The sequence below is a fragment of the Nannospalax galili genome, unplaced genomic scaffold (assembly GCF_000622305.1).
Source record: "Nannospalax galili isolate Female #2095 unplaced genomic scaffold, S.galili_v1.0 scaffold1486, whole genome shotgun sequence".
In the NCBI taxonomy this organism is placed as follows: domain Eukaryota; kingdom Metazoa; phylum Chordata; class Mammalia; order Rodentia; family Spalacidae; genus Nannospalax; species Nannospalax galili.
The window spans coordinates 550653-564979 of NW_008355165.1; the positions used below are offsets into that span (position 1 = coordinate 550653).

Here is a 14327-nt window from a genome sequence, read left to right on the forward strand (position 1 = left end):
TCCAGGTTCCTGCCCTGAGTTCCTACCTTGGGATCACTGATGAACCGTGACCCTGGAGATGTAAGATAAATAAACCTTTTCCCCCCAAGTTGGTAGTGGTCAGAGTGTTTTGTCACAGCAATGAAGAAAAAAACCAGGACAAAGACCAATAGCTTATAACCTAGATGCTAGAGTTAATGTATAATAGAGGAGAAAAATCTTACAAATTGATCGTAAAAGAGAAATGATAAATAGCCCAGTATAAAAATAGGCAAAGGGCATGAACAGAACATGTAAATCACTAATAAACACATACAAAGAGCAAGAATGTGAATCAGTAGTAGAAGAGTGTGAACAAAACCAACTGAAGTGCCTTGATCTGCCCAGCAAGTTGGCCAGCAGCTTTAAAGATAATGACCATCCAGTGTTGACTGTGCAGTGGATCGTCTTTGCACACTGCTGAACTGATTGCATGGAACTTTCTGTTTTTGTTTTGTTTAATGAGACAAAGTCTCACTCTATAGCCCAGGCTTGACTAGAACTTACATATAGCCCAGGTTAGTCTTAAATTCATAGGAACTCTCCTGATTCTGTCTCCTAAGGGCTGGGATTACAGATGTGAGGCACCTCACACAACTATACAGAAAGAAATGTAGCAGTAACCATTCAAATTGTTAATGTGCTTGCAGCATTTGGCCCCACCATTCCACTCCTAAGATTCTTTCCCACAGAAGCAAATGCACTAGAACATTAAGCATGTTTAAGGAAAGCTGATTATTCTTAATCTGGTTATGGAAGCCAACCTTGGAAACGGTCTGATTGTTCAACCACAGTTTTGAATTTTATTTTATTTTTTTATTTTTATTTTTTTCTCATTGCAGCTGATTTGTTTGTTTGTTTGAAGCAGGGTCTCCCTGTAGCCCCAGCTGTCCTGGAACTCACTATGTAGACCAGGCTGGCCTTGAACTCACAGAGATCCGCCTGCCTCTGCCTCCCAAGTGCTGGGACTACAGGCGTGCGCCACCATGCCCGACTTTCACACCCTTTTTATGTGTCGACCCACTGAATTTAGAGTTGCCTTGCATGAGCATGGGTGGAAGATTATTTTCAGTGGTACATCAGTAACTTGCGAGTGGACTCCACTTACAGGAAAGAAACACCCCCCCCCCAGCCACCATTTACTGTCAGTGGTCCCTCAGGGAGGGGTGGGGCCTCATCAGTGTTTCTCCCTTCTATGATGAAATGTTGATAGACCCAATCTTCTGCTGGTCTTGTAGAAGTAACCACAACTGTAGTGATGAGTGCATATCCAGGAGACACTGTTTCTCCCTAGTCCTCCCCAACCTCTGACTTTTTTGCCATCTTTCTATCCCCTCTTCCATGATGTTCCCTGAGCTTGGGAGTGTTGCTGATATACATGTTCCATTTAGGACATCCACAGTTGCTTATTCTCTGATATACAGTTATTTTTCAATAGGTAGATGCATAGATTTGATAAAAATATCAGTACTGGTGAGAACAAGTAGAGGTGTGTATGTTCTTTAGTTATCTCTTGGGAGGAGATAAAACTGGGACCTGATTTATATAGCTATCTACATTTTAAAAGGTGATTATGAGGAAGACATGGGGGCATATGCCTGTTATCCCAGATATCAGGAAACTGAGGTAGGACAATGGCAAGTTCAAGGCTACCTGAGTAACTTCATTAAAGTCCTGTCTGGGTATAAAACAAAAGGGGATGAGGGTGTGTAGTTCCTTGGTAAAGCACTTGCTTAATATGCATGAAGACTGGTTTCAGTCTCCAGTACTTAAAAAAGTTGATTATAATGAACTATTATCTCTTCTGTACTAAATATAGTGATGGCTAGAGGTTTGTGGGCGTATTCTTTGAAGTTATGTTATCTAAGCAACTCTGATGAAAATCACAGTCAATTTATCATATAGCTAATACCAATTATTTTTCTGCATGTCTAGAAAAGAATCCTCTATGGAAAATTAATAAAAGAATGTCTACTCCCGTTTCTTGTTTTTTGTTTGTTATTTAGTTCTGGTTTTGATGTGTGTTTTGGTTTTGATTTGGGTTTCGATTTGGGTTTTTTTTGGGGGGGTTGGGAGGTTTTTTTTTTTTAAGACAGGGTCTCCCTGTAGCTCCAGCTGGCCTGGAACTTGGTATGTAGTCCAAGCTGGCCTCAATTTCACAAAGGTCCTCTTGCCTCTGCTCGCCAAGTGCTGGAATTAAAGCAATGTGCCACCACTGTGGATTACTCTAGCTTCTGTAGGTTGAATGATGCTTTATCCATTAGACACTCATATTGTCTGCTACTGTGGTAACTGGGGACCACCAAGTTAAATTGGACACTACAGTTTATTTAATACCATACTGGGTCATGTGGTTTCTCCTCTTATTACCCATCTTTATCATTCTTTCATGCCTGTTCCTTCCTTTATTTTGACCTACTTTTCAGTATATGTAACCCTATAGCCACATCTGGTGCTTTTGGGAAGATAACATGGGGAATATCAATGAATATTGACCAGTGATCTCTCTTTTTTAACAGGAACCTGGGGGGAAGCAGTGTCAATAATGAATAGGCCACCCATCACTACCAACTGCAGATGACTTGCCGTTTCATTTACAAAGGTAAGGTAATATATTCTGTATTCTTAATTTTGACAGATGCAATATAGACCCCTTACTTTTCCTATTGTATCTTTATTTACCTTAGTTCATGCCTTTTAACTTTGATAATATCAAATTTAAAACAAACATCAAGCAAATAAAACATGGAACTCTTTTGAATGTCAGTGTGTCTGAAAGGACAAAGCATGGGAAAAGTGGGCTCTGCCCTTAATTGTGATGCATGGCTAATTTTTAATGGCCTTGATATTTTCCTTAATTTTAAATTAATACTTGGGAAGTTTAACAAAATATTGAAGGAATGCTGGCTGCATCTGCAATCTCAATCTTGAGTTATCAGTATTTCTGAAAATAAGCATTCTTCTTTTATAGACATAAATATGATTATAATGTTTGTAGAGATTATATTTTTTGATCTGTGCTTACGTTAGCTTCTACAATTGCAAATATGTAATGTACATAGTGAAGAAACATAACAAGCCTAAAACCAAATAGTAGTTACCACTCTGACCATGTTAACAGTCCTTTGTAGTTTGCCAGTGTGATGCTTAGTGTTAACTGTCAACTGGACAGGATCTAGAATCACCAGGAAGATAGGACTCTGGGAGTTTATCTTGATTGCATTAATGGAGGTGGGAAGACCCACCTACTGCCACACAATTACCACACCACCTACTGCCACACAATTCCTCTCATTCCCTGGACAACTATCCAAACTGTATAAAATGGAGAGAGTGAGCTGAGTACAGGCATTCACTGTTTTCTTCTGACCATGGAAACAGTGTGAGCAGCTGCTTCAAGTTCCTGTTGCCTTGACTTCCCCACTGTGATGGACTCTGCCTTGAACTGTGAACAAAATATGGCTTTTCTCCCTTAAGTAGCTTTAGTCCAAGTATTTGATCACAACAGGAAAAGAAACTAAGAGAGCCTGTCCCTGCACTCTCATTTGCCTCTACTAGTGGGTATTCCTGGTTCATGTAACCTTTGTCAAGTGTCACTTTACAGCTGGGGAAAAACAACAACTTTGAACCCAGATATTAGTTCATGGCCGTCCTTTATTATTCATGTCTGTTCTGTACTCTGTAAAGGGAATTTGAATGAACTAAAGAAAAGTGTACCCATTTATCTCCTCCTCTTCCCTACTGTCAAGTCAAGGGTGATTTACAAAGTAATAAAATATACCTTGAGACCATGTCCTTATGTCCTTAACGTATGTCCATTTCCCAGAGGTTGTTTCTCAGTCCCTACAGATTGGCTCTGGAAGTGTTTCCATTTTAAAAGCTGCAAGGACTGAATACTGGGGATGCTCAAGTGGCATTCCTCAGAGAAGGCCTCTTTCTCTTGGCCCTACTAAGCAGCTAAAGATTGACTTTTTATACTGAGCTGATATTATAAAATTTCGCAAGTATTTTAATCTTCCTAGCATTTTATTCAGAACCCACCAAAATATTGTTCTAAGGAAACTAGAAAAAAATCATTATTTCAACACATAAAGCAGAAATTGTATTAAACAATTGTTTTTGAAGATTCATGGTTCTACTATAGACAGGCTGAATGATCTCAGGATTAAAAAATAAAGTGTGGGGGGTGGGTTGTGGTAGTACTAGCTGTGTCAGGGTGTGCTTGTCACAGTACAAATATCCTGAATGACCATAGTCACATGAGGCACATGGCATCAGGGGTCAATTCAGTTATTTAGTTCCAGTATAGAAAAATAACTGGTGTAGCAAACATTGAACTTACTAGAAGCCTTGGATTTTAAATGTTTCAAAGGCTTATACAAATGTCTAAAGTCATACCTCTCCCTAGTTTATAAATGCCCTTCATTCAGTTTAAGATTCTGATTATACAGTTACCATTATTTATCACAGAGGTAACTGGCTTTAAATTTTTTGAATGAATTTATAGTTAAATATGAATGCCTTCTTGAAAGGGGAATAAAAATACATGTTTGAATATCTAATATCACTCAATAAGAAAAATATTTTATCTAAATACACTGGGAAAATCACAAAGTTAATCAATAGTTTTGAGCATGAAGACTAAAGCATCTGTGTGTCATAATTTTCAGACAAATTAAAAGGCACACAGCAGCATGGGAAAATGCTAACAGTGCACTTAGTAATGGATTAATAGCCTTAAAACAGAAATAATAAGGAAATTACTAATACTAAAATACTAATCACTAAAATCAATAATTAAAGCACTGTGATTCTAATAGGTAGATAACCAAAGAATGGAAAACTCAGAAGAAATACAAAGAGTCAAAAATGATATGGGGATAATGTTAACCTTCACTAGTAATTTTCAGAATTGAAAATTGAAATGGAGAGAGTCATTCTTTTACCTGCCAAATTATCAAAGCTATCTAACATGATAGTAGTCATTCTGGAGAACCACCTCTCACTCATGTCTTCTTGGGAAGAGATTTGCCAGTACAGGAAGAACTTTAGGACCCTGATAGTAACTGACTCAGTAATTACAGGAATCGAGTCCAAGATAACACTGGAACTGGGTGAAGATATTTACAGATAATTATTGTATTATTGGCAGAAGCAAATTCTTGAGCTGCCTCAACTACTGTTCCATATCAGTACTGTTAACTAAAAAACTGACACACAACTGGGTTCACACAGTAGTGTACCTTGCATCTAAAAGAAATTATTTTTCTTCCAGGAAGATTTTATCATAAAAGAGGCACATGCTTAGTATATCAATGTCCAGTGAAAAATACTAAGATGGCACTATAGTTTTTCATATAAAAATGCACCGAACAAAGGCTGGAAACAAATGTGCTAAAATGTGACTAGTGGCGTTGATTAAGGGAAATAGAATTAAGAGTGATTTTTGTTGTTGTTCTGATTCATCTTTCCTGGTACTTTCCAGATATTTTTACAGTGAGCACTTATAACCAGAATAAAAATAAATAGCTTTGTAATATGAAATTTACACACATGATATGGATTCAGAGTTCCATAGTATCTTTTGGGGCTTACAGAAGTAAATATACTCCCAAAATGAGGACCATAGATTTTTTTTTCTTTTTCTTTTTTTAAGTATTCTTAGGTTTTTGTTCTTTCTCATTCTTTCTTTCTTGGAAACAATAGCAGTAGCAGCAACAAAGTCAAAATGTAAAAATGCATATTTTCCTTAAATATTATTAATGTGATATATTGCAGGGTATTTAAATTAAAATGGAAATGTTTTTCCTTTGTAGATGTCGTCAGCTGCTGAAAATGGAGATGCAGTACCTGGAAAGCAAAATGAAGAGAAGACTTACAAAAAGGTCTGTCTTACTTTCTTCAGCTCAGAAAGAGTAGCAGTCTTAGATTGTTCTGCCTGTTGATTTTGGTAGAGGCCTTTTCTTCCTCCAAAACAGTTGCTACTGTCTTTCTTGTGGCTACTATAACCAAGTAGCACAAACTTGGTGGTTTGAAGGACACAGATATATTTTCCTGTCATTGTGAAGTCAGAAGTCTGTCACAGGGATCTGACTAGTGTCCACAGAGTTGCATTCCTTCCAGAACAGCGGTGGGGGACAGTTGGAGTCCTTGTTCCATTCAGCAGTTAGAGGTTGTGTTCCCAGGACCATGCTTCCCTCTGTCTCAAAGCCAGCAGTGGCTGGCAGGGTCTGTATTAGGCTATAACCCCTTTAACACTCCAAAGGACCTGTGTGATTATACCACGCTCTTCTGGATAATCCAGAATGAGTTCTTTATCTTAAAGCTAGCTGATCAGCAACCTTAATGTTCTCTTGCCTTAACTCCTTATTGCTATATAACACAGTGTAGTCATAGGGCCCAAGGCCTAGGACATGAGCGTTTTGCAGGACAGTTTTCTGCACACATAGTTGCTATTTGAAGACTAGTGAGGAGAGGTAGTTATTTTTCTACCTTTTTATTTCACTTTCCTCTTTCCTTCCTCCCTCCCTCCCTCCCTCTTTCTTTTCTTTTCTTTTCTTTTCTTTTCTTTTCTTTTCTTTTCTTTTCTTTTCTTTTGAAACACAGTCTCCCTGTAGCGCCAATTGGCCTGGAACTCACTTTGTAGACCAGTTAGCCTCAATCCCACAGAAAATTTTTTTATTCTTAAGAAGACTCTTAATGGTACATGGTATTCTATGTTCAGCATATTAATCCTCTAATTGACTCACTTTAAAATACTAAGTTGTTTCTACCTTTGAATTTTTTTAATGTAAGTGAGATGCTGTCCCCCACCCCTTTTCTTGAAACCTCAGACTTCATGTCTAGTCCATTTAACACAGATCTCTTCTTCTAGGCTTCCTTGTGTATCTTACCACTCTTCAAATTTGATAAACTGGCAAACAAGCTAATGTTCAAAAATGTTATTAGATAAAATATGCCCCCTAGCAGCACTGCTCCTGTTTATAAGTTGACCTTATACACTATCACTTTTAGAAATTCTTGCCCTCCTGCTATCTTAGGAGTAGGAGGTTTATGTATTGAGAATTTGCTATAGCTTTATTTTTTATTTTTGCACATTATTCTTTGGTGGACAGCTAGTGAGAAGCTTTATCATCATACACTTGAGACATCTGATCTGACCATGTATTCAGGTCATGAGATTATGTGATACATTGTTTTTTTAAGAGAGAGAATTTACCCTTTTTCCTTTATATATGTTAAGCTGACTTTTCTACTTAGAGAACCCTAGAAATAGAACTATGAAGATGCCATCCAAAGTGATGATGTGGTTAGGGAAAAGCAGGGTAACAATTCAAGAGTTCAAAAATGTCAGATCTTTTGAAATTTGTACATCCAGCCAAAACTAAGAATATACTTTTACTTAGTTTTAGACACAGGTAGAAAAGCTAAATCTTTCTTATTTACCCAGCAAGCATGAAACCAGTGTAGAGATGGTTAAATGACCAGCCTATCATTACTTCAGGTCAGTTTCAGGGAGTACTCAGCACCAAACTGCACCAAAATTCTTGACTGAAATCCTTTGTAATGCAACTGTAATAGGAAGAACATGATCATGACATCTTGTAGTTTCTTAAAAGTGCCCTCACCCAGGATTTAGCAAAGCCAGTTTTCAGTAGTATTTTTGGAATGATTCTACAATCAATGGATATTTGACTCAGCAAGGACGTTATAAAAATTAAAAACTCACATACTATAATAATTTCTACAGATAGAGACAAAAGAAAGTTGAGAAACCACATAAACGTGCGTGCAGGTGCATTCACATACACCCATACTCCCGCCACACACACATGCACAGAAAACCAACAATGTCAAGATACGTAACAGTAAAGGAATCTTTGATGATCTCTGACTTTAAAATACATAAGAGAAACAGGGAGAGATTGTTAAAAAATAAAGACACGCCAAAATCCTCAGCCTATCACCTGGAACCTTAGCCCTTAATAAATGTGGTGTTGATGCACACGGCACACAGAGATCACTTAGAAAGAGTGGTGCTTTCCTGAAAGATCAAAGCTCAGCTGGATTATTCAGTTCCTCTTCATGAAGCAGATAGATCTTCAAAGTGGAGGTATTAATGTTGGAGTTGGGACTTTTGATAATATGAGACTAGTCACTCTTGTAAATGCATTTTTCTCTAGGCTCAGACAAACATTCCCCAGATGAAAGAACTTGAAAAAGAGAGACAACACTGGGTATAAGCTTTGAACAAATTTGAGGATGGTAGAATTGTTGTAAGGCAGGAGATAGTGAATATTATCACTGTTGTAAAAGACAAGGGAAAGGTATATTCTAGAAAACAGATGACGAGTGAGCTGTTGTTCTGCATCATGCTTTGAAAATTATGACTAAACGTATGACTTACATTGAGAGAAGCAAGTGTGCCTTTTATAAGCTTTGAAAAGCTCAAGATATAGTTTATGTCACATTAGCCACATTTCCTATTATGAGTGCCATTACTCTGCTTATAGATAAGGAGAGTACTCAGATTTAGTCAATGTTAACTAAAAGACACTGGAAGAATCTGTGGCTTTCTTTCAGACAACATAAATAAATATGGATTCAATACTATGCTGAGTGTATTTGTACCTTGTTGGGTAAATGGTCCCAAAGAAAGATGGCTTTGTTCTCTGTTCCCTCACTCTCCATCAGCATGAGGCATGAGTTGCCCCTGTCACTTAACATTTACCTATAACCTTCACAAAAACATAAAAATTGTGCTTTGCAAGTGCCCAAATCACAAAGAAACTGGAAATGGCAGCTCCTCAGCAAAGCTGACTTTCCTTCCCAGTCCTGAAGCTCTGATGATGGGGTATGGGTCTGTTTAATGAAGTGCTTTGGTAATCCATTGTCTCCTATGACTAAAGGCAACCATGGGTCCCAGGTTAAACTACCTCCCTACCCCCATCTACTATTAGGAACAAGAAAGATCCCAAAGCAGCCTATAAGGACATTGCAGTTACCTGGAGTAGTGAGACATGAAAACTGTAGGACACGGTAACCTCTAATGAAGTGATAAGAGAAGAAACCATTGTGGATCAGTGCTTTCCAGTTGTCTTGGGCTTTCCTCTGTGGGGCTCCAGATTAGTTGGACAGCTGCCAGCAGCACTCAGCTTCGTAAGTGTTATGATTTCCATGTGTTTTTATAGTACACTTAGTGTTCGTGGAACAATCCCATGCTCTCGGTGTCTTGATTATTTGCACATGATTGTTTAGACCATTTCCCTACTCCACTATCAGTTCCTGGCAAGCCCAGGAAGATAAACTAAATATCAGCCCATAAGGTTAATGTCTTCAGCTAATGGCTAAAATAAGTTGGATTTTAGCTGTGTGAAACAAACATGTTGCCCATTAAGACAGGCATTAATGGCTACCTCTCTACATTTATAGAGTCTAGGCTTTCCATTCTCAGTTAATTTGCTGAATATCTTCTGCAAGAGTTGTAAACACAAAAGCCTACAGGGGCCAGGCAGGAAACATGGAGTGTTATAACCATGGGAACCGCCTTAAGAATATATGCCTTCCTTTAGCGGGCAGGAGAAACTGCAGCCAACAGCTATGCATGAATGTGTGTGTCCAGGGTTGACATATACTCTGATTGCTCAGGAAGCCAGAAATGTGGAAGTTGATATGAAATTGTCCATTTTCTAAATCAGCAACTGATTCAAAAGATTTTTTTAAATTTACTCTGGGCAAAATAACCATGCCAGTGGAACATTTCTGGCCTACAAGGTGCATCCGGTTTGCAACGTCTGACCCTCTCTTGGTATAGAAAAGTGAGGCAGGAAAGAAAATGTGCAAAAGAAATGCCTGGAGAACTTGACTCTGCTTCCCAAAACCAGAAGTTTATTTGGAAGAAAGCATAGTTCCATATGAGAAAAACTTAAATAGTAGCCCAAATCAGTACTAGGTGTCAAGACAAGTGGCATTTCATTTCGTCATCACAAGTTCTGATGGACTTGAAACTTATTGCCATTTTCCGGGGCTCTCCCCAAGCTAGTTCATTAACAGAGCATTTTTCTGGAATGAAAATCTTACACTGTTTCATCCACTCCTGGTGGCTGTTGGTGGCTGTGCCTTCTAATTTGCTCATTTCTAATTTCCTTCTAATTTGCATGATGGGGATGATGAGCATGGCACATACTTGGGTGAGTGTGGCTTGCTGAAGGGACAAAAGAGGCTGATCTGAACACAGCCCAGTGTTTGGGAGGAAGTATCAGGCAGTTCTGGGAGTGTGGGGCTGACTCTGAGTGACAGCCAGCCCTGGGTGCTGGTTTAAGTTTGAATTTTATGTTCCAGGCCAGTGTTGTCTGATAGAACCTTCCATAATGAGAGAAACACTCAGTAATCTGCACCAAGACCATGGCCACAAGCTGCATGTGGTTGTTGAGGCAGCAAATGTGTCTTAGGAACTGCATTTTTTGTATGTATTTTTTAAATCCTTTTTTTTCAATTTATTTATTATTTTAATTTTATGTGTATGAGTGTACTGCCTGCATGTGTGTAAGAGCACCCATGCCATGCAGTGCCCTCAGAGGTCAGAAGAGGGTGTCAGATTCCCCTGGAACTGGAGTTACAGATGATTGTTAACTGCTATGTGGGTACTGAGAATTGAACCTGGGTCCTCTGCAAGAGCAGTCAGTGCTCTTAACCACTGAGCCATCTCTCTAGCCCCCTTAAAATCCTTTTTATATACTCTTTCACCTTTGCATAAATATATATAATGTATTCTAATCATATATATCCCAATTTTTCTCTTGTCCTCTTGCTACCCTCTCTGGGGCCCTTCTTCCACCTATTAATACATCCTTCTAATTTCATGTCTTTTTAAAATAGCCCTCTTAGTTTGATTAGGACTGCTTGCCTGTGTATGGGTGTAGGGTATGGGCAACTTACCAGTGGCCACACCCTTGAAGAAAAATGACTCTCCTCCTCCAGCAGCCGTTAGCTGCCAATAGCTCCTCAGCTAGGGGTGAGGCCTCATATGCCCTTCCCCATCTGTGATGGAATGTTCACAATTTATCTTGTTTAGGTCTTGTGCAGGTAACCACAGTGCTATGAGTTCCTGAGTGCAATGGCCATGTCATGTCAAGAAGACAGCATTTCCCAGAACTCCTCCCCATCCTCCAGCTCTTACATTCTTTACCTTCTTCCCTGAGCTTGGAGCTGGGGGTACAGCACTCCGGGGTGTGTGTGTGTGTGTGTGTGTGTGTGTGTGTGTGTGTGTGTGTGAGAGAGAGAGAGAGAGAGAGAGAGAGAGAGAGAGAGAGAGAGAGAGAGAGAGATAAATCCCATTTAGGTCTGAACATTCAACAGTCATTTATTTTCAGCACTTTGACCAGTTATGAATATCCACATTTTGCCTACTGAGAAAAGAAGTTTCTCTAACCAAGGTTGAAAGCAGCACTAATCTATGAGTATAAACAAAATTTACCAGGTAGTTTGACAACATACTCATTTAGCAAAACAATAGTATTAGGTTCTCCCCTAGGGACTATAACGTTCAGGGCCTTGGGCTTTTGACCAAGTTTACAGTACTAGGCATGAAGTCCCTCCTGTGGAGTAGACCTCAAATTTGCACCAGTGGCCATGTCTTTCCTGGCTGGTCAGTATTGTAACATCATGATCTACCACTGGATAAGACCACTGGTGACTTTTCTACACCAGCAGGCTATGGAACTTCATGTAAACCTTTGCACTTAAACAGATGCATGTTGGTTGCCACACTGGACAGTGTAGTTGTAACTAGGCACCATGACACTGTTGTGAAGAACAGTAATAAGACAGGATGTGATGGTTGTACACACCTAACAGCAGTATGAGGTGCGTGAAGCTGGGACAGGAGCACCACAGGCCTTTCTACTGATTGAGCAAGAAAGTCAGGTATAAATTAGGGGAAGAAAAGTTGGCAGAAAAAATTCTCTGAGACAGGTTTTTCTCCATGTAGTCAAGGCTGCCTCAAACTCTTGCCTCTGCCTCTCCAATACTGAGCTTACAGCTATATACCACATCCCCCAGCAAGTGGAGTGGTTTTTTTTTTTTTTAAATTCACAGTGAAGACTGACCTGAAAGTTTGCAGTCAGAGTGATTATCAAAATTTTCCTGTTGTTAGTGAGCTAGAGAAGTTTGGGAAAGGCTAATGTGTAGTTTAGGGATTCATAACCAGGTAGGAGACTTAGGAAGGAGACTAGGCACAAGTTCATTCTGAGGATTATTAGAAACTCAGGTAAAGTACTGGTGCCAGAGATTTAAGCCTCTGTATTTTAAATATGAAGAAATAATTCTCTGAGACAGGTTTTTCTCCATGTAGTCAAGGCTGCCTCAAACTCTTGCCTCTGCCTCTCCAATACTGAGCTTACAGCTATATACCACATCCCCCAGCAAGTGGAGTGGTTTTTTTTTTTTTTAAATTCACAGTGAAGACTGACCTGAAAGTTTGCAGTCAGAGTGATTATCAAAATTTTCCTGTTGTTAGTGAGCTAGAGAAGTTTGGGAAAGGCTAATGTGTAGTTTAGGGATTCATAACCAGGTAGGAGACTTAGGAAGGAGACTAGGCACAAGTTCATTCTGAGGATTATTAGAAACTCAGGTAAAGTACTGGTGCCAGAGATTTAAGCCTCTGTATTTTAAATATGAAGAAATAATTCAGCCCAGCCTAACATCATCCTTCCCAAACCAACAGGTGGCAGGGTGGCCCAGTGACATGTGCCAGGTCACCTACCAGTTCTTTGCCAGGGAGATGACTAAAATCATCAGCCTGTCCTAATTTTGTGTTCTGATGATTGGAATTGATAGTTTCCCAGTCACCTTGGCATGTGTTGGCACAGGAATTGTCATTGTAGTCATTTGCCTTTCTTCTTCCATCACTCTTGGTCCCCCCTGCCTATGTCTCCCTACTTCCCAGATCCGCCCACAGCATGCTTCCTCCTCCAGGACAATCAGTGCTGGTGACTGCAGGCTGCAATTGGGATGGGGGAAGAAGGGTCAGAAGTCTCTTGCTTTTGACACCAATGAGTCACTATCCACCAAGTCTGGTGGGAAACAGACCAGGACCCACATGGGGAGAGAGCTTGACCTAAGCACCCCATTTCTTTCATCTGGTCTTGTATTTTTCAAGACCTTGGGTGTGTTTCATTGCAAGGCCTCACTCAGTTTTTCTATCAGTGAAGCAGGCAGCGATGAGACGGGGAAAGTAGTGACTCCTGGCCTTCCCACATTTTACAAGTACAGATGGCTTTTATTACTTTTTAAACCTGAGTAAGGTAATAGCCCAGAGACACTTTGATCTAAATGGAAGGACTTGCTTAAATATAAGCTCTTTTATGTAGCCTTTGTGAAAAGTCATACAATGCCTCTATGAAGAACTCTGAAGTAGGAATCCCAAATTGGAGAAAGACATGTCCTTGTATACCTGTTTATGGATATTTAATTTTTAACTATATGAATGTATCACCTATTCAAAAATTGAATGAGTCCTTTGGATGGAGAAAGGAAATGGCTTTTACCTCATGCCCTGACCACTCTTTTTTTCCTTTGATTCTAAAATGTCAACCTCACTTCCTTAACACCAGCACAGTTGTCCCCTGCCATCAGGAACTGCCCTCTGCACCTTTGCCTAGACATCTGTGTGCAGCAGTTGTCATTAACAGCAACTACACTGGTCTCTAGGATGAGGGACCCTGAGGCAGTCTAAACATTATTCTTACTTCATCTTCATCCTAATCCTCACACTGCCTCCCATGTCTCAACCAGAAATTTTGTTACCTGGAGAACATTTGGCAATGTCTAGAGACACTTTCAGTTCTCACAGCTTGAGAACATGTGCTCTTTTTTTTAATTTTTAAAAAATATTTTATTTATTGTTTTTATTTTATGTGTATGCATGTATTGCCTGCATGTAGGTAAGTGCACCTGTGTCGTGTGATACCCAAGGAGGACAGAAGAGGCCATCAGATCCCCTGGAATTGGAGTTATGGACAGTTGTTAGCCGCCATGTGCGTCTTCTGCAAAAACAACCAGTATTCTTAACACTAAGCCACCTCTCCAGCCCCCGAGAATGTGTACTCTTATCATCTAGGAGACAAAGGCCAAGTACTCTGTATTTTGTGGTGCACAGTTCAGACCTGTCAGACAAAGCACCATTTAAACATTGCTAGTACCAAGGCTAAAAACTCCTTCCCTAACCAAACATGCTCTTGTTTTTGTTGTTTTGGTTTGGATTTGGGGTTTCGATGGGTTGTTTGGTTTTTTGAGGCACAGTCTCGCTA

General features: G+C 39.6%; 1 protein-coding gene across 3 annotated transcripts in view; it reads left to right on the plus strand.

Annotated features, from left to right (window-relative positions):
* Pip5k1b (phosphatidylinositol-4-phosphate 5-kinase type 1 beta) overlaps window positions 1-14327 on the plus strand; it is a 325417-nt gene that overhangs the window by 117899 nt on the left and 193191 nt on the right. For all 3 annotated transcript variants that reach the window (XM_008852280.2, XM_008852282.2, XM_008852281.2), the window contains exons 2-3: window positions 2538-2620; window positions 5835-5903. In XM_008852280.2, the coding sequence (XP_008850502.1) occupies window positions 5835-5903 (69 nt within the window). In that variant the 5' untranslated portion in view covers window positions 2538-2620. The remainder of the gene's footprint in view (window positions 1-2537; window positions 2621-5834; window positions 5904-14327) is intronic.